The sequence below is a fragment of the Nymphaea colorata genome, chromosome 12, assembly GCF_008831285.2.
Source record: "Nymphaea colorata isolate Beijing-Zhang1983 chromosome 12, ASM883128v2, whole genome shotgun sequence".
Taxonomy (NCBI): domain Eukaryota; kingdom Viridiplantae; phylum Streptophyta; class Magnoliopsida; order Nymphaeales; family Nymphaeaceae; genus Nymphaea; species Nymphaea colorata.
In genome coordinates, this window is record NC_045149.1 from 16,592,067 (window position 1) to 16,612,451 (window position 20,385).

Below are 20,385 nucleotides of genomic sequence, written 5' to 3' on the forward strand. Positions count from 1 at the left end.
ACCATTCCAGCCTGTTTGTGTGGGAAAATTGAGGTTCCTGTAATCTGGCGCACGAAGGACCTTGATATTATGGCCGTGAGAGGAGCGACTAGCGATGCTGTTGGGGAGACATAAAAGGAGTCGCTTTAAAACTCAGGGTTACGAATAGATGAAATGTCGAATCTTTTTACCAATTTGGGGCGTGTCTGAACAAGTAAAAACTTTTAAGAGTGCGGAAAAAGGGGGAAAATGCTTTGGCCATGTTCAGTTGAGTCGGGAACGTCTCACGCAAGGCATCTGAAACGTTCATTACCTTTTCTGGGCTGCAGGAATGTTAAAGAATAAGCGCCTTTGAACGTGGTTCACTGAAAAAGACTCAAGCAAGTTTGCAATACTCTAGTGTCCAAGATGTTCGCCGTTCAAAATCGGGCTTATGTTTCTAAACTGATTTTGTATTGAGAACTATTAATTTAATTATGTTAATATTAGTGATCCGAGCATATTTATCCAGACAAAACAAATTTATATTGAGATTCTTTCCAGTTGCCAACATTTCCGTCAAATTTTAGGCCACAAGATTTTCTTCCAGTACCCTTCGCAAAAAAGTAGAAGGGTTTTAGTCCTCCCTGGGTTTGAAAATTGCCAGATGACAGACTTTTCAGGCTCCATGCCTGGAAGAAATTTCAATTTAAAAGCTAGTCGTTCTTTGAGGACATACTTCAGGTACGCAACATAGCTAAATATAACTAGACGCCAACAGAACACAACACGGTCAAGCCATTCGTGTTCCAAGTAAGACTGACACCACAAGCACATCACGTACTTGAGATAGATCAAGACTTTGTGCGAGTTTGAGATATACTGAGTTCTTCAATATCGACCTCAAAAATCAATTTCGTGGGATTGAGAATCGTCCTAGTTTCATAAAGAAGTCAGAAATGAAGGAAACAAGTTTAGGATTGTGAAGCGAGTGGTTTTGCAGCACTGGAGAATTGGAGGCAGATACATTACAAATACGTTCAAATAAAGTACAGAAAATTGCAATTACATACCAAACAAAATTTTCTGTTACCGAATCAATGAGGGGCTCAAAATTCAGCAGAACCAGGTGAGCGTGGAAAGGGAATTGTATCTCTTATGTTGTCTATCCCCGTCGCAAATTGTACTAGCCTTTCAAAACCCAATCCGAAACCCGCATGGGGGACTGCAAAGATATCAATAACAGTCACAAAAAGGTACCAAGTTAAAAATTAGGAAAACATGCCACATACAAGACAATCCGAATGAATTCACCGTTCTTTATGAGAGAGGCCGTGCTGAAGTAAGCAACATAAAGAATTCCAACAAAAACGCTGTTCCTTAAAAATTTGCAGAAGGAAATATTTCCCCAGATTTGGTCTAATAGTCTTAATATGCTACTAGCAACAGTCTCGTCACAGTTGAACTGCTCAACCGAATCAAAAGGGAGCATACTAGCATGTCAGAAAAGTGGGTTGAAGTAGGTGGCGTAGAAAACGTTTCTGCAAAATATATTTATGAGAACGGAAAAGTGCTTCTTTCTACATTCTAGCGTAGCTCTTTCGCTTATATTTCTCCACTTACTGCACCACAGCACCATTAACAAAATATATTTATGAGGCTTATCTGTTTTCATGAACTGAAAGGACAACATTACTTCCTTCACAGCTTAAGATTATATCAGATTTTAACTGCTTCAGTTCCACTCCATCCACTAGAAGACACAATGGTAGCAACTTCATCCCTGATTTTTTCTTATTATTGCACAGTATCTACGTGTTGACTACTTAGCAAGACAGGACATATCTATCTGATTAGGTTTCAGAGTTTTATAATGTCAATGCAACAGGGCAATGTATTTCCCATGCAACTGCTCCTATTTATGTCGATGTGCATAGGCAGAAATACGCCAGAACCTCATCACACGAGAAGATTCAGCATCTTAAAAGTGCAGCTTTATCATAAATTAGGAAACTAACCTGAACCAAAACGTCGCAGATCAAGGTACCACCAATAGCTCTCTTTACTAAGTTTCATCTCAGCCAAACGTCCCTCAAGGAAATCAAGCCGCTCCTCTCTTTGACTTCCACCAATGAGCTCCCCGACCTGTAAATGGAATAAGGGAGATCAATCCTTCAAGAACCTCCCGTTGATGTCAACACCGTAACCATGACATATTTTAGTAGTTTTCTAGGAATGATATGACAAATCTCTTTTGGGACGTTTTATCATAAATAACAGATAATCGCATTAACAAGTGTAGCTGTACCAATTCATTTCCATCATAGTATCTGTGGCAGATATATGGTTCCTATCATGGAAGAAAAATAACGGTCACCAATCCTTAAATTAATCTCTTCAAATTTACACTGAACGGAGTGGTTAGTCTCATCAAATTTTACACACAACTGACATTGCAATTTTTATGATCAGAATGTGTAGCACCACTGCAAGCTTAGTTGTCACTGTATATTCTTCTGTATATAGATCAAAAATGAAGGGAGCAACAAAGCATCACAATCTGGAAACGGCAAAAATTAGTACCCTCCAAGTGCCTTGCAAAGGGAACAAATTTTCTAACATGTAATGTGGCTCAGTCAAAATCTTATATAGGAATTTGGCTTTAGTCTTCTTTTTTTTCTTTTCTCTTTTTGGCATATCGCTGGGTAATAAACAACCAAAAGGTGAAGAGTGGTCTCTAGTGAAAGGGGAAAAAACAATAATCCAAAAAATACAGCCACTCCTGCCACGATTACACCCTCACAATGCCATTTAATTGAAGTGTTTCAGGATGTTAAAGATTTGTTTAAATCAACATTCAGCAACTAAGAGATGCTGCATTCCACATCATCTTCAGGAATGAGTATATGCTCTTTACAGATTTACTCTTAAAGGATGTCTCCGTCATCCCTCAGACCAAAAGTCAAGCATGTCCAAGATAAGGTGATCCCTAGAAGCACTTAGAGGATGAGAGAACATGTCTGTCCAATAAAATGCTAGGATACTTGAAAAGGCAAATAACTACTTTCACATGCTATATGTTGCCGAAAGCCACATGTAGAAGTACAGAAATACCCAAATATGTGAAAGGTACTATGATTTTCAGACTTAACACAGATAATTAGGAAGACAACCTCATAATGAGTAATAGGTACAAAACAAACTTTACCAAGTAAACAAGGAAACAAATATAAGATTCTCCTGTAAGAGAGAGAAGGTTAGTTACCCGAGGAACCAAAAGATCCATAGCTGCAACAGTTTTCTGGTCATCATTTTGTCGCATGTAAAAGGCCTTTATATCCTGAAAAGTGGATTTATTTTTGGATATATAATTGCCAAGCATTTAACGAAAAGACAAAAGACACAAAACCATTAAAGGAACAATGAGTACCTTGGGATAGTCTCTGATTATGACAGGAGACCCTGCAAAAGCCTCTTCAGTAATGTAGCGTTCGTGCTCGCTTTGTAGATCACATCCCCATTTTACCTGTAGAATGCTAAGTTAGGATAATGTGCTTCACTACATTCCGTCACTCTATAATAAAACCAAATAACATACAGAACCATAAAAAATAACAAAGTATATAACATGTGTGTGTGCATATATATATATATATATGAGTGATTGGTAGATACAAGACCACTTGGGTAAGGGATACAAACCAGACCTCTTAAACTAACGTTGAAAAGTGTTTTAAACAAGATGTGAACCTTCTAATGTGTTTATAAACACTAATTTGATATAAATAATAAAATTATGCTATAGTTCAAGCTATTTTTTGTAAAAATAATTGATTTTTATACTATCCAAATTATAACAGCCATTCTTTTTTTTACTATTAAAAAACATTATTTAAGAAAACAACTAAATTAATATATTTTTCTCATCAAATCACTCTTAAGATCATATCTATAAGGTTAGGTTGCAAAAAAAAAAAGTAATAATAATCAATTTTAATAGGTCCAATTTTTGTCCCTTACTCAAGTGGTCTGGTTTTTACCAACTTCTCTCTCTCTCTCTCTCTCTCTCTCTCTCTATATATATATATATATATATATATATATTTATTTATTTATTTATTTATTTATTTAGTTATATATATTTATATATATATTTGAGTAATTCAAAATTTTCAATGTAATGCTACTCTAGGAAGTCGTTTAGAATTGCTTTGATTCCACCTAATTTTATCATCGTTTATAACCAATGCAATTATTTCTCTTGATTTAAAATATTTTCTATGCCCTTCACTGTTTATGTGTTAACCTTCTGCTTTATATCTACACATTACTACCCACTCTACAAGTAGGTTCAAACAACTGACTTGGACTTCTATCACAATGATACCGTCCAATCTGCCCACAAAATTTTCCAGTCTGATTGAGCAAAGAAGACACATCTGAATATGCATTTTTTCATGTAAGTTGGACCTTCTTCCTCCAGTCTTGATCCAAGTGACAACTGGTTGTTTCTATTCCTTTGGTCAACCAAGAACTCTCACAGTGATTCATTCTCTGCAGACCATTAGTCTTCGTTTTGACCGCTATTGAACAACAGAGTTGTAAGTGAAAAACGAGTTGTGTGGCCCAAGCTGGTCATTCCTAGGCAACCTGCCATTTGGAAATGCCAAAGACCATCACCAAGCGCACCTAAGCCAAGGAGCCATTCAATAGTCTAGCGTTTTCCTTCTTAACAACCTAGATACATTTTTTTTTCTTGTTCTTTTGCTGTCTGAGGCAGCTTCTTTTCTTTCTTCTTCTTCTTCTTCTTCTTCTTCTTCAATTATCTGAATTCTGAAGTAGTTTTTCCTTCCTTTTTCCCTATTTTTATGCATATTTTATTTTCCTCATTCTTTTTATGTTGCACGCGTTTGTGTACTTATAGTTACATAGCTCACACACACTCACACACACACACACACATATATATATAATACTAGGGATATGTTGATGAACCATGTTTCCAAACAGAATAGCAATATTATATTTGAGTTTAAGCGTCTAAATGTTACAAATTAGAATTGGAGATACAGAAGTTGGTATTTTGCAATTTGGATATTTAGAAGATTTTGCACGTCATAGAATATTGCAAAGCAACGATGTCAAATGGTAAACTTTCTCTGTTTATATTATATAACTGTCAAACATTAGTTATTCAGCTTATCATTAACTTTAATTATTCACTTGGATTTTATTGCTTTACTTCTTTTCCTTTTGGGACCACTTAATCTGCCTGGTTCCTGCTCTAGGCTCAACTCACCGTTGAGGCTGTTAGTGAGGAACTTAAACTTTGCCACACAGTAATACTGACCTGCCCATTACAAATTATTTTTTAGCAAATCATGCCATCAAATATTCTTAACAAAACATTAACATTACCGGGAACTCAAATTTCTTGCTTGTCCTCTGCAGTATCTCTATAGCATCAGTGTATGACAACTGCACAAAATCCTTTTCAACCACATTCTGCAAAGATAGGCATAAAAAACTGAACTAGTGGACAGATCTCAAAATAATGCACATCAAATGACAATAGCAGACAATACCACAGCCTAGGTCCAATATAACAAAGCTGCTAGCGACTTGGTTCAGTTCACGTGATAATTAGTGTGACCAACGGGTAAAAATAAAGAAAAGAAATACATATACTTTATCATGTATTTGTCTGAACCAAGTGAAGCATTCTTGGCATACAAAAAAGCATAGATAAGTTTGAAAGGCATAGAAAAAATATATTCATGTGGCAAAACAGATTACACAATATAAAGATATGCAAGCAGATTAGATAGTCAAAATGACATACAAAATATTTCAGTTCCATCCTGATAGTAAGAATGACATGGATACCAAACATATAGAGGCCTGTGACTTGGTCCAGTTTGCATGATAATTAGCACGGCCAGCCAGTGAAAAATAAAGAAAAGAAACACATCTAATTAGTTACCAATTTTGTCTCTCCCAAGGGAAGCATTCTTGGCAACGAGCTGCTTATCTTTCTTCTCTGCCCATATCAGCTTGACAGGCATGCAATGCAAGACATATATGCATGTGGATAACATATCATACCATATGAAGATATGCAATTAGTAAGCATGACATGGGAGCAAAGTATTTCAGTTCCATCCTTAATTATCACTTTTCTTGAGAAAGAGACAGAGAGAGAGAAGTTGAAATCAACAGGACTGATTGTTGCATTCTTCTCTTTGTTGCTTTTTTTTCTCTTTCCTCCTAAGACCCACATTTTGTGCTTGCAATGAGTTGGCTAAAACTTGGATTGTGTTAAAAAACCTGAAGCGAAACTCTGCTCCCTCTATTGATTTGCTAACTCAGAAGTCAGTGCTGCACAACTATCATATCTATGCATTATTCTTCTACTGTACCATGTGATTTAAATTTCACAAGAAAACAACATACACTCAATCTGGAGATGATTCCTTTCTCAAACCAGGTATTGAAGAAATCCATGTCCTCTTTACAATTCTCAAGAATGTACTTCACCTGAAAAACAAAGGCAGTGTTCGTTATTTCATACTGTACAAGAGAAAAGATGTGTTGCTGTTGCAATATGTGGGTGATGAAAACCTACTACATACTGGAGATAGGAAGTAGCGCATGCCATATCATCATTCAGGTCCGCAAAAGCAAGTTCTGGTTCAATCATCTTACACATGAAAACAAGAGGATCATTTCCTGAAATCTGCTAATATTGAAAGAAAGGATAGGAGATAATGAATAATCAAATCAATTAAAGAAGAAGCAACAATACCCAGAACTCGGCCAAATGCCTTGAAGTATTTGAGTTTTCCGCCCTAAATGTTGGGCCAAAAGTATACACCTGGAGATTAACTCAAGTCAATAGCAACCCACTTTTTAAGGTATTAGCTAATAAAATGCACATCAGGTCAGGATATCATACATCAGATAAAGCGCACGCATAAGTTTCTGCATTGAGCTGGCCTGATACTGTGAGGAATGCTGGCTTCCCGAAAAAATCCTGGGGAAGGATGCAGATGAAGTTTGAGTTATATGCATCCATGCTGTACCCTGCTCTAGAAAATTTTAAATGGCAGGAAGATTTAACCACAGAAATCAACTTTCCATTTTCACATTCTTAAATCTACAAGTTAAAAAACTTCTGCATTTCCCCATAATGCTCATTTCCATTCTATGGTGTCAAATTGTCAATACCATTATCGATATATATGTGAAAAAAACAAGTACCTTCCTCAGCTGTGGTCATCCTCCAAATTTAAACATTTAGGCTTCCCTCAGTGGGAAAAGGCACAGTGTACTAATCCCTATTGTTTAGAGTAACACCTTCCCACATAGTTCCAAGTAAAAGAGAGGGTTATCTTACCACCGCATGAGAGCCAAAGCTCCCCTCCTTCCCCTTGAACCCAAGATCCAAAGTTGCCACAGTACAAGGCAGTAAGATCACCTAGGCCCACCCACTCCCAGAGTGGTATAGCGCAAACACGTGGGCTTGGGTGCATGTTGAATGCACATCTCCAGTTCGAAACGCAGCTATGTTCCTTGTACTGTAAGGGGGGTGGGTCCTACACCTTCCCACATAGTTAAACAGCTAGAGTTGTGAACAATCTATGTTACCATGCAACAAACCAATAAATCACTAGCTAGATACTATTGGTTAGGATGTCAATTCGGCTACATAAACATAATCAAATCAATCACACGACTTACTAGATTAGTAACAGGTCCATGTCTCCCCTAAGCAAGAACATTAGCTTTCAGAACAAAGTAAGCATAAGGTTGCCAATCAAAAACTTCCTGTGAAAGAGGTTTCATTTCATGTATTTAGATAGAATGTTTCCACAAATAAATCAGCAGCATTACACTCCATAATCTGAAAAACTGATCAAGTTTCAGATGGTTGGTTAAATCCATAACTCAACAAATTACATTATAGAAGGTATTGCAAGTGGTTTCAAATTATTGACTTATTTGCCATGGTAATTAATAAAAATATCCCAGCATGGACCTCAAAGCGGATACCTCATTAGAAGTTTTTTTGGCCTGAAGATTGTACAGATGTTTCCAGATTTAACCTTTTTTTGGGGGGTAGGGTAATTCCTATATTTATCTTATCAAGAAGATTGCCAAGGAAGTGTGTGCAACGTAAGCTACAAGCATCTTTAGCAGCTTAGCTTAATGCTTCTGACAGGTTAGCATTTTTCACCTGCAAATAAATCACAAGAAAACTCCTAGCAATATAAATCTACAAGTACAGGTACCTGTGACCAATCAACAAGGCCATCTTTAGTTGTTGGAATATCAATGATGGATGACTTTGAACCTTCACTCGAGCTAGGAATCTGAAATTCCAAAGAACAACAATTCAAGCAAACAGCTACTGCTAAACTTGGCAGTAAAAAATCAGTAACCAACAATCTTCAGGATTGCAAACTCAGCCAGGAATTTTAAATATTCTATCTAGAAAAGACAGAATACACAGCATCAAAATATACAAAGACATACCAAGGTTGTTACAGTGAATTGTTCTCCAGCCCCTTCACAATCTGAAGCAGTGATTATTGGGCTGGCAACCCAGACAAAGCCATTTTCTTGGAAAAATTTATGAGTTGCATATGCTAAAGCATTTCTCACTCTCATAACCTGCAATCACCATCAAAGTCAGAGAATGCTGTATTTTAAAGATGAAAGTTTGAAATGTTTAAGGGAAAAAATTATAATTAAAAGTTCAAAATCTGCAAATAAAATGGGGAATAGAACATCAGAGAAAAATATACTTTATAAATTCCCAATACTGACCATGACTTTAGCACTGTCCAAAGAAAAATGTCCAGGATTAAATTTTGCAACGTTTCTAACAAGACAAGACTGGAATCCTTGCTTCTCGTAATATGCAAATAAATCGCAACTAAATTTTCATAGGCATTTACACAATTATACTTATATGAAGAAAAGCTTCAGAAGAAGTCAAAACAGTTCTAAGTGACCATCAGTTTTGACTCCAGGCCTATGAACCCCATTTCAGATACTTGAGAATCAAGAAGATCATTGCCACAAATTTTGGTTCTTCAAAAAATATCGGCAAGGTTTTCTCAGGTATTTTTTCATGAAGTTGTTTCTCTCAGGAAAATTTCTGGAAAAATCTTGACAAATTAAAAAAAAATCCTAAATTAGAAAAAAAAATAAAATATATGAGAAACTAATAAGAAGGTGTTAAATTGAGAGAAAATTGCAAGAAAACCGTGAGATTTTCATTTTTGCCAAGATTTTCAAAATCTCATGAGATTTTCTAATATTTTGCTTTTCCTTGTTTTTCTTGTAAATATCGCAAGTTTTTTTCAAAAATCTCGCGATATCTGTGACAATGGTCACTTATAAGATCAATCTCAAGACAAAATGTGAAGAGGAACAATAACATCTGCTACAAACTAGGCCAGAAAACTGGGGTTTCATTTATTTGCAATTAGATACATTAATTTCGCTTAATGAACATGATGCAAAACATAGTCACAAATAATGTTTCGGAGTTTTAAACGGCGAGGTTTTTCTTGGGTATAATACAACGAGCTTGAAAAAAAGGAAAAAATGCGAGAAAAATATGGTAAATTTTTAAAAATTTTAAAAAACTGAAAATGGGAGAAAAATAAAATAAGTGAGAAACTAATCATACAAACATCAAAAGATAAGTAGATTTGCAACAAATAAAAAATAGAAAATGAAAAAAAACTGTTTGGCATTATAAAAATGAAAAAAATGCGTTAAACGTTTTTAACTTTTTTTTCTTCAAAAAAACGACTTTTTTTTTTAAGTTTTAAACGACAATTTAATTTATTGCATTTTTTTCGCGTTTTGTGTGACACTGATGCAAACGTACTATAAGTCTATATCCCACGGTTGGAAATTGGGGGCAGCCAATAAGTCATGAGGGGAAGACCTCAACTTCTGGAGCTGGAAATAGTATCTGTAAAAGAAGGAAAATATGTACTTTTCAACTTCTGAAATGTTTTGCCAATGTTTTACTCCAAAACAACCAGTCTCCACTAACCTCTAACCAAGTCCTCAATGCCTAACTTAAATATCAGCTTCAAACAGGAAACTTGTTCAAGAAAGGAGGATTTTATCAACAGGGTCCACATTCTACAGTTATCAGTATTGAGAATCTCATGTGGTACCCATAATTTTAACAGGGCTAGCATGCTAAGCTGCATATGGATTAGGGAAGAGATAAAAAGATCAGAAGTTTATCTGTTGCAACCACATTCAACAAGATAAACCACCGAAGTTATGCTATTAACATCTGTATCTTGACAAGGAAACAAGGTCGCTTCCTTCACCTATAGTAGAAAATAGGAACTGACCTTGTTCACAAGCTTACAGATCATGCTGTTACAGTCCACATATAAATTATGATTCGTGTGTTAAAAGAAACTGGAGGTCAAAGGCCTGCAGGAACCCAATATTTGAAAGAAAATCACCTCCAAAGTCCAACCATTATCATGTCCTTGAGGCAAAGAAAAATGAAGAAAATGCTTACACTTGCCAATCAGCCATTCAAAAACTGACTTCTCCAAAAGGAAAAAAAATGATAGTTAAATTCCAACATATGCAAGATAAAATGAAGTTTACGAACATACTGCACCAAATGTGTTTGTCCGAGGACGGAGGTGGGCAATAGTTCTCAGATATTCTCTACTTGCCTTCTTCTTTTGAATAGGAAAGGATGGATCACTTTGACCAACCTGAACGCGACAGACAGACATTAGATTCATAGCATATACACTTTAAGTTTAAGCCTGTGCCACCACAGCAGTAAAAGGTATCCTCGGTTATTATTCATGAATTCAATCCACAAAGCAATATGGAATCATAGTAATTCAATCACTCAGATTCCTTACTGTGTCAAGCTTCTCAACCTTTAGCTCCACCTTCTGCTTTGATCCTTGACTTTCTACCAAAACACCCTCAACCCAAACAGACGCACCAGTTGTGACAAAGCCAGATATTGTCTGACATAGTGACATGTAACAAGACTTCAGCTCCCGGAATTCCTTTGAAATAATGACAAAGTATTGGATTATATAGTACCTGATCATAGCCTTGAACGTCAGAGTTGATCACGCATTGCATGTTAGAGAGACAAGAGCCATCATTGACCTATAAAACAAAAACCCAGTAACAATTTAGTAAACTATAGAACATTAAAATATGGCACCATAAAGGAAGGAACAGCATGTGCATGCGGATGCGAAGATTTGATGTCAGCAAGTTTAAAATGGCATAGGTGTGATGGAGTAGGTTTAGGCCTTTAGGGTGCAATGACAGCTCAAAGCACGGAATACATGCAGATGGGCCCCAATCTTAAGTGTCTTCCTGGTCAGACTCCACAGTGAGAAGTGAGGTCTCCTGTCCAGGCAGCCAAACCTCTATTAGACCAAATCCAAACCTAATATAACGTCAGCACCGGTCATACTCAATAGTGAGAAGTCAGGTCTCCTCTCCAGTCAGCCAAGCTCCAATCAACCAAATGCAGACCCAACATAAAGCCTGCCAAGACGCACGCAGCTTACAGCTCGAGATTGAGCGACGGAGAATTTAGAAGCAAGTTGATGTTATCAATGCTCCAAACAAGTTCGATTGCATCTGGCTTTCCGCTTATTTGAACATCTGCCCTGTCGATGGCTATATCCAGTACCGCAGAAACGGTGGATTTGCTCTTGAGCGGTTCAGAATCAAAAGGCATCCATACTCTGAACGCTCAAGTCTTAAATTACAGAGTGCACGTGGCAATGTTGCATAGCAAAACATACGTCGAGCTAGAAAATTTTAATCTAATATAGGGTACAAATTTATGATAAGGTCGAAATGACCCCAAAAATTACCCATGGCAAGACACCAACGGTGAACAAAACGAACAAAGAGATGAGTCGTCTTCTCCCATGAGGTTGATTGCAGAGACTACTTGCTTCACAAGAAAAGGCAAGTTAGAATGTCGCATTCTGTTCCATGACGAAATACTACGAAATTTCCAATTCTTACAGTTCTTTTAGGCTTCGTAGTTACCCGTGCGCATCCCAATTATGCAATAAACGAAACAACCAATCGAAGTTTCGAAAGGGAAGAGACTTAAGCAATCGATTGTGCATCACCTCAATGAAAGTGACGGTACTCTGCACCCGGCACGTCCGAACCCATCCTCGAACGGAAAGCCGCTGTCCCACCCGATCCAATCCTTCATCCGGCCCGCCCTTCACATCGACGATCCGGAGGCGCTTCCGGAACGCCCTGACCCGCTCCCCCGCGCCAATTTCCCGCTGCGGATCGCTCGTCACCGCCGCCTCCTCCGTGGAGACGCTGGTGCAGAAACACCGCCGCGTCTCCGGAGCAATCCGCGCCCTAAGAACGAAACGACCAAGAAGAGTCGCAGGAGACGAGGACGGTGCAGGGAGGAAGATCGTGCTCTGATGTCGAAGAAAGGGGTTGAGGAGCCCGGGGGACCGCAGGAGGTAGCGGAGGGCGGTAGCGGACTGGGAGGAGAAGCAGACGGAGTAGAAGGAAGCGGCGGAAGGAAGCGTTAGGGCCATCGTCGTCGTCATTCTCCCTTCTCCCGCCCTCGCTCCTTTTCCCGCCCGGATGGGAGAAGGGAAAGCATACACTGGGAGGTGTGGACGATCTTGGGGTGCTTATCCCTCGCCATGTACTCGTACATTACATGCTATGGGTACGCTTCCGCCACGTCTCGGAGTCTGCCCCTCACTCATTTACTTGGGTTCGCATTTTAGATCTTACCTCTCATCTCCTGAGAAATCTTAATTAGATCCGAGATTTATATGAGCACTAAGGAATTTCAAGGGTAGGCATCCGGCCGGCGCGGCTCGGTAAGAACCGGTTCAGGTCAGCCCGACCTCTGAAATTCGGGCTCATGGAAAACTTTTCATGTAATGCACCAATATACTACATTACACTGGGAGGTATGAATCGGTAAGAACCGGTTCAGGTCAGCTACTCATTTAATCTTACTAAGTTTGAACGATCATGGAAAACTTTTCATGTAACTATCAATATACTTTCATCAACACCTTCAACAGCAACCACCAAACAGGTTGGAAACTTAAGTTCCTTCCAGGATCTAAACAACATCATCAACCTGCAACAGCAATGAGGTGCTGAGCTCATGGCCATACCCAACAAACAACTCTTTTGTCGAAATGGAAGCCGAACGTTTTGGACTTTACGCAGGAAGAATTGGATTTGTTGAGCATGTTCCTTAATCTTACAAGACAGAAATTGATCGAGCGGATGTAGTTCAATTTCAGGTTGCAGATGCATTGAATCTTCAGTAGGGTTGTTGCCACTTCTTTGGACATACAAGATCCAATTCAGAACGTACATTACATAGCTCCAACTCTGACCCGAAGTATAATGTACTTGCCTGTCCTCAATCGAACCGTTTGCAATTCCTGGGTTTGATCCCAAGGACCTGGACCACTTTCACATTCCTAGCTAGCTACCTTGTTTGAGATATATATAGATATCATACCATACAGCAAGAGACAAAAATTAGACCGCTTAATTTTGAAAATGTGAACCTCTTAATGCGTTCATAACAAGAAGTCAATGTAGATTGTGTATTAATTCAAGCCTTTTTTGTAAGAAAAAAAATTGTTGTTTCTACTCTCAAAATCGGATGTTATAAGAGCCATTAATCATTTTTTATTATTAAAAGAAAACATGATCAAGGTTAAAAAAATGAAGGACGCAACCCATGTTCCTCATCAAATCACTCTTAAGATCATATCCATAAGGTTAGACTGTAAAAGTACTTTAACAATGATTTTTAATGTCAGATTTTTGTCTCTTTAACTTAGTGGTCCACTATTAACCAACTTTTCTACATATATATATATATATATATACACAGACCACATGGATTTCTCTGTTCATCTGGATGAACCCGGCCTCTCTCACAGACAGTTTGATGAATTACATTGAGCTGCATGCATGAGAGGCCGGATAGTCAGATGGGTGGAGGAATCCAATTCCTATACAAGTTGGGGTCTTTAGATTCACCATTTTAGTGTGTGTGTGGGTGCGCGCAACCTAACATGGCGAATGCATGTAAAGATCCTCTTTTGTTTTGGTTATCAAGTGTGGCTTGGCTTGTTTAAGATGGGTAGCAGGCAGTTGGGGGCGTCCTATAATGGGGAGCATGTGGATTTCCGTCCTGACCTAACCAGAAAAGAAGCGAGGGAAACCAGATGCCCGTGCCTTCCAACGGTCGGAAACTGTATTTCAAATTCTATTCTCTCGATTACAATATAGTAGATGCCATGCTTTCACATCCAACACAAACTGCTACTTGGTTAGCTAGCTACTTCTGTTTCTGCTCGTAGACGACCGTTGCAGCTCCCCTCTCTCTCTCTCTCTCTCTCTCTCTCTCTCATGAGTGGTGAGTACCACCAAAAATCTATAACCATCACGGTAAATTTTTTCTCGGTTAAAAAGAAGTTACCATAGTAGCTCTAGGATGAAGCTCGACTATTAAAAAAAAAGGTAAAAAAAATAACTTCTGCGTTTTACATTTCTGAAATGCCCGCCTTTTTGGCTTCATATATAGACTTGGGCCGTAAGATGACATAAGTAAACGACAACAAAAAGAACAACAGAGTGGTAGTGATATTGAATAAAGTTAAGAGACGGCGATCGATGATCATGTTAATTAAAATATACAGTGCTGAATGCAATGACAGCTTAGACTGTTAGAACGATTGATTATTTATTATTATGCTGTTGAAAAACCAAGTCATACATGCTTGTGCTTGGCAACTGAAAGTTGACTACACTTTTGTATTAACGGGGGTGTTTGTTTATACTTTTTTATTCTTTTAAATAATGTATACTTCACCATAATTATTAGTTAATTGGTTTGTCATTTTGATCAGTTGGTAATGTTAACAGTATTTGATCGATGAGTTCCGAAGGTATGGTAAGAAAAAGTTTTACTTACCAAGCTAAAGGGACGGAGGGTGTAGCTAGCCAGTCATGGAGAATAGGTGTAGATCCCAAGGGTTTCGTAGAGCCTTCTAAGAGGTCATCCATACTCTGCACTAAATTTTGTGTGTATGGTTCATGGCAAAAGTATCCTGTTCACAAAAAAGAAAATACAGCCTTTTTTTAGCCAGACAAAATTGAAAAAAAAAAAAAATACTAAAATATCTCCCTTCTTTTACTGTGTAACATAAGTTGCGCATGCATTGTTATGCATGCAACTCATACTGCATGTAGGCAGGAAGCATTTGAGAAACTCGGATCAACGTAGCCTTGAGCTTTGACCTATACAAGGTCATTGGATCCTCGAACTTTGCCTGCAGGGGCAAACCCAGCTAGACCAGGATTTAGAGTCACTTGGCTGGTCTAGCTAGGTAAAGGCTCGGCAAGGCGAACCCAGCTGGACCAAAATTTACAGCACGAGTCGACTTGAACCTAGGCCTGATAATTGTTTCTGTTCAACCGACCAAGGACCCATCCTTTAGTAGGTTAAATGGTCCTAAGTAGTACTCTAGGTAGAGTAAATATAGTTGTAGTGGAGCCATGCAAGATGAACCTGATTAGGGTTGCAAGTAAACTAGGTCAAAGCGAACCTCCTTCGAGATTTAGCCAGGTTAAACTAGTATGTCCAGAGTTTCTAACGGCATGGCTTGGTGTATGTATAGAAAGTAAAAGAAGATTTTTTTTGTTAAGCATTTTTTTCCCTTTAAAACAAGTTAAGAGTAGCATATAGTCTTGTGACGTGCAATGGATCCCATGCAGACTAAGAATGGAGTTAAGGATTTTTTTATTGAAGGAGCCGAATTATAGTTTTAAAATTTTAATAGGAGCTGAAATAAAATTTCTCAAATTTTTTTTATACATGTTAAACTAAATTTTTTGAAATATATATATATATATATATATATATATAAAAAGAGTGGACGGGATACTCGTGTCGTTGTGAAGATGATGAGAGAGAAGACCACAATTTTATCCCTTGGATTACTAACCGTTAGAAGAGACAGGGATTCTCCGCCCCTCCCCTCCAATAAAAAACTATTAAAAGAGAATTCCTTGGATACCGTTCTCTATCCTCCCTCCCTGCCTGCATATAAACGTGACCTTCGTGTTCCTCTTAAATCCGACCCTCTCCAGAGAATGTCATCGGCCGCCCAGCCAGCCACAACTGCAGCGCTCCGCCATTAAAATAACACCTCTCATTTCTTTCTTTCTCTCTCTCTCTCTCCCTCTTCTTTCTCTATTGTTGTGTTTCGGTAATCATGTCTGCAACTGTAGCGAACGTTTTCTTGCTCACCTTCTTGTTGGTGTTGCAGACGCAGCAAGCTGTATGGGGCTTCAGTTCGAACCTCACAAGCAGGAAGAAGCAGCCGTGGGGCGGGCCGGTGGGGCACCGCTTCATCACCGTCGACTGCAACGGGTACGGGGACTTCAGGACCGTCCAGGCGGCGGTGGACTCTGTGAGTGAGAACAACAACAAGAAAGTTCTCATTCAAATCGCTGCTTGCTACTACGTGTAGGTTTCTTATCCCCTCAACTTGCTTAGTTATTTCTGGTTTTTGGTGGGGTCAATCATCAATGAAGTGAAAGGAAATTTCTCGCTTTCCTTGAGATTCTCTGAACTGCTAAACTACTGATGCGTGGTCTGTGCGGAGTTGTAATGTAGGGAGAAGGTGGTGGTGCCAAAGACGAAGCCGTACATAACGTTCCAAGGGGAGGGGATGGGCGTGACGGTGATCGAATGGCACGACCGCGCCGGCGACCGGGGTCCCTCCGGCCGACGTATTCATACGTACAACTCGGCCTCCGTCATCGTCCTCGCCGACCACTTCTCTGCTAGGAACATTAGCTTCAAGGTACCCTCTATCTCTTGAGATATCTAGCTCGAATTGCTAAGCATAGGGCCCTTATCTGCATGCATGATTTCGATATTAGAGATGTTTGATACAAACACGAGTAAAATACCAAACTTTTTTTCTCTCTCTCTCTTTCACGAGCGACGGATAAGTAAATGTGAGCATACGGTCCGCATGGTGCAGAACCGCTTTCTGGCGCAAAAGATTCGCTCGCTCTTTCTCTTTCGTCTGAAACTGTTCCAAGAAATCGCATGGTACTAGTATCTAACAGAGTAATGAAGCAGCAAACTAAAAGGCCACCTTCTCACGGGCGTGGCCAACATCTCAGCAGCTTGCATATGGCCCCTGCGGTTTCACGTCCCCGTGGTTGCATGTTCCTCCATCCTCTTCTGCGTAACCGTACAGACGTCCAGTTCTGCATGTTCTTGCTTACATCTGGAAATTTCGGCCTCATGCTTTACGTCGTTCCGGAAATTTCCTTGTCACTAACACTGTGTTCCTTACGCAAGTTTGTAAGGCAGAGTTGGCATATATGAAAGGAATGCGTATGTAAAGAACAAAAGAACCCAGAAAATACCATGTTTTCTAAAGATCAAAAAGCCTGACAGGTTTGGCATTGTATAGATTTTATTTACATATGAGAAAACAAGATCTGTAAGAAAAAAAAAAAAAAAAGAACTAGTAGGAATAACCGCCGAAGTTGTCGAATGTCAATAGAATTTGATTTCAATAGTTCAAGGGGCTACATACTTTTTTTTTTTCTGCTGCAACTTACATTTTTACCGACTCATCATTTTCTTTTTTCCTTCTTGTTGGGCGTCAGAACACTGCACCAGCTCCCATGCCGGGTATGGAAGGGTGGCAGGCAGCCGCATTTCGGATTTCCGGCGACAAGGCATACTTTTCCGGCTGCGGGTTCTTCGGCGCGCAGGACACGCTCTGCGACGACGCAGGACGGCATTACTTCAAGGAGTGCTACATTGAGGGGTCGATCGACTTCATCTTCGGGAACGGGAGATCCATGTACAAGGTGATCTCACTAACCCCACTCGAAAGAACCATGAACTTTCTATTCATTTCTCATTGAGCAAGAGAGCAAAAAACCAAAACCCCACAGACTATAATACTAATCAAGTTCCTTATAATGATCAACGTTTTTCACTTTACCCATTTCAAAATTCTAAGAGAACTGAAACTTTTCTTAAAAAATTACGGTCTGAAATGCCAATTTAGACCTTGAATATATATATATATATGCTTCTTTTCTCTCGATGTTGGTTTTATACATATGTACATATAACAAAAGTTCAAGAAGAAAATTATTATATGTTGAAGTTAATCTGGATTATGGTCTAACATTACTTCATCGAGTCAACCTTAGCGCCTTATTTATTTTACCTGGCCATGAGAATTTCAATGGTCTAATTAATTGATTCCCACCGCGGTGAAGGAAGACAGATAAGATAGTTAGGGCTCTCCCCGGGGGGAAAGTGCGCGCCAGTTGTGTCAGAATTCGAAAATACCAAAAGTTTCGGTGGCTTTTCGCGAAACGACAAAATAGGTCAAGGTCGAGTGCCCTTTTTGTCTTTTCAGTTCTCCCTTCAATGTGCGGTGGTGCTCTTAGTGGCCATTCACGTGAACCTTATCCAACGGCTAGAAGATGGTAAGGGTATTTCCGTCTTTTTAAATCATAATTTTCAAATTTAATACTTTTTTTTTGAAAAATTAAAAAAAAAAAAAGAAGTTTCGTGTTTGGTTGACACCCAAGTTCTTGACTTGACGACTTTTAAGACGTCGTTGAGAATCGTAATATTTTTGTACAAACTAAAATAGTTAGAAGCTCTATGCATGCAAGCGTTTCTCGCTCTAACGTGAGTTTCTTTTTGAGTCCACCAACTTCATCAGCACTGCGAGCTTCACTCCATCGCAACCAAGTTCGGGTCGATCGCCGCGCAAGACCGGCGAGACCCACAGGAGAAGACTGGGTTCGCGTTCGTGCACTGCCGAGTCACCGGCTCGGGCCCGGTCTACGTCGGGCGAGCCATGGGCCAGTATTCGAGGATCGTGTTTGCGTATACGTACTTCGACGACGTGGTTGCCGCAGAGGGATGGGATGACTGGGACCATGAGAGCAGCAAGGACAAGTAAGTTTAGCTTTGTAAATTCCTTAGTTCGATGCCGATAATTTTGTCATTTCATGATTTCAGAATGAACATTTATTTCGTAAAATGACGAACAAAATACCCCTGCCATTTTTTTTTTGTCTAGAACAAGACTGTGGCGTGTTCAGCCAGCAGATATCACGAAATTTTTCGAAAATCTTACGGTATTTACTAGAAAAGGTGTAAAACCAAAATATCCGAAAAATCTCTAATTTTTTCATATCTATGCAAAATTAATATCGCATGATTTCCACAAGGCCCACTTTTCACATAATGCAATATCCAGCTTTATCCCGCTTTTTTGGGTAAGTCATAAGTGTATGCTATTGGCTAGGAACAGGTTCCACCACTCTGTCCTACTGCATCTTTAGTCCTTACAAGCGGACCCACTAGACATACTGACATTTCTCCAGCGTCTTTATTGCAAAGCATAAGGCAGTACTGTAACTACCGTTTGCGTGACTGGGGCAACCATGTTGTCCAGGACAAGAGTGATTGGGACAATAAAAGCGAATAAGATTTTTAAGGTAGGTGGGATCTTTTGTTTGTGATTACTCAAACAGAAAGGAACATGATTTTGCAGGACTGTGTTCTTTGGAGTGTACAAATGCTGGGGCCCGGGTTCCACATCGGTCCGTGGCGTGTCATGGGCCCGCGAGCTCGACTACGACACTGCACATCCTTTCCTCTCCAAAAGCTTTGTCAATGGCAGGCACTGGATTGCCCCATCTGATGCCTGAGCTCCGCAAGAAGAAGGGTAATTGTAATTGTAAACAGCAGGATTTGGTCTCAGAGATTTAAAGTAGTAACATAAAGGGAATGATCAGCTATAAGTAACATTTAGTTGGAAATAAGACCAAGCAAACTGCACCCGCATGTACTAGTTGGTATGGCCAAGGTGAAGAGCGTTCATACCTCAACGGGGCTTTGCTGGTGTCGATTTTCGTTACCCGAAAGAGTTTACTGTAACATTAGCTAAATTTAGCGTCAAAAATTATGTAAACTCCTCTGTGTCCATTCATTTTAGTTCTTTGGTTGGTGATTACCTTGGTAAACTTGTTTGGTCCCCATGTAACGACTGAAAGAAATTTCCTAAGCATTAATTTCTGTTAATAGCGTTGCTTTCTTCCTCCATCTCTCTCTCATCTTCCTAGCTTCTTGTTAGGAAGTGAGTTAAGAAAGCTCTCTCTCTCTCTCTCTCTCTCTCTCTCTCTCTCTCTCTCTCTCTCTCTACTGCACGCACGCATGTACACATATACGTGTGTTTTTGTGGTCCTTGCTATAAAGAATGCTGCAATGTGCAGTAAGAATAACCAGTATCTGTTTGCTGGGCC

General features: G+C 39.2%; 2 protein-coding genes across 2 annotated transcripts; one reads left to right on the top strand and one right to left on the bottom strand.

Moving 5' to 3' along the window:
• Nucleotides 1-918: 918 nt before the first annotated feature.
• LOC116265664 (asparagine--tRNA ligase, chloroplastic/mitochondrial) lies at nt 919-12,665 on the bottom strand. Its single transcript, XM_031646444.2, has 15 exons — nt 12,135-12,665; nt 11,074-11,142; nt 10,884-10,994; nt 10,623-10,727; nt 8,494-8,631; nt 8,250-8,330; nt 6,914-6,991; nt 6,764-6,832; nt 6,584-6,658; nt 6,412-6,495; nt 5,377-5,463; nt 3,389-3,484; nt 3,224-3,298; nt 1,977-2,103; nt 919-1,183 (listed from the first exon to the last, which is right to left on the bottom strand). Exons 1-15 carry the CDS (start codon nt 12,579-12,581, stop codon nt 1,068-1,070), a joined length of 1,758 nt encoding a protein of 585 aa, XP_031502304.1. The 5' UTR covers nt 12,582-12,665; the 3' UTR covers nt 919-1,067.
• A 3,436-nt stretch (nt 12,666-16,101) lies between these two features.
• LOC116265415 (probable pectinesterase 68) lies at nt 16,102-20,164 on the top strand. The gene is made up of 5 exons (XM_031646000.2): nt 16,102-16,549; nt 16,700-16,889; nt 17,713-17,919; nt 18,795-19,033; nt 19,635-20,164. The coding sequence occupies exons 1-5, from the start codon at nt 16,296-16,298 to the stop codon at nt 19,789-19,791; spliced, it is 1,047 nt and encodes a 348-aa protein (XP_031501860.1). The 5' UTR covers nt 16,102-16,295; the 3' UTR covers nt 19,792-20,164.
• The last annotated feature ends 221 nt before the right edge of the window (nt 20,165-20,385 follow it).

Bases quoted from the DNA above. Each gene is read 5' to 3' on its own strand.
- LOC116265415 (XM_031646000.2), top strand. From the start codon at position 16,296: ATGTCTGCAACTGTAGCGAACGTTTTCTTGCTCACCTTCTTGTTGGTG. The intron at 16,890-17,712 runs GTACCCTCTATC...GTTGGGCGTCAG, and splicing joins CTAGGAACATTAGCTTCAAG to AACACTGCACCAGCTCCCAT. The intron at 19,034-19,634 runs GTAAGTTTAGCT...ATGATTTTGCAG, and splicing joins CATGAGAGCAGCAAGGACAA to GACTGTGTTCTTTGGAGTGT.
- LOC116265664 (XM_031646444.2), bottom strand. From the start codon at position 12,581: ATGACGACGACGATGGCCCTAACGCTTCCTTCCGCCGCTTCCTTCTAC. The intron at 8,331-8,493 runs GTATGTCTTTGT...TTGGAATTTCAG, and splicing joins AATTCACTGTAACAACCTTG to ATTCCTAGCTCGAGTGAAGG. The intron at 6,659-6,763 runs GTATTGTTGCTT...TTCATGTGTAAG, and splicing joins GGCATTTGGCCGAGTTCTGG to ATGATTGAACCAGAACTTGC.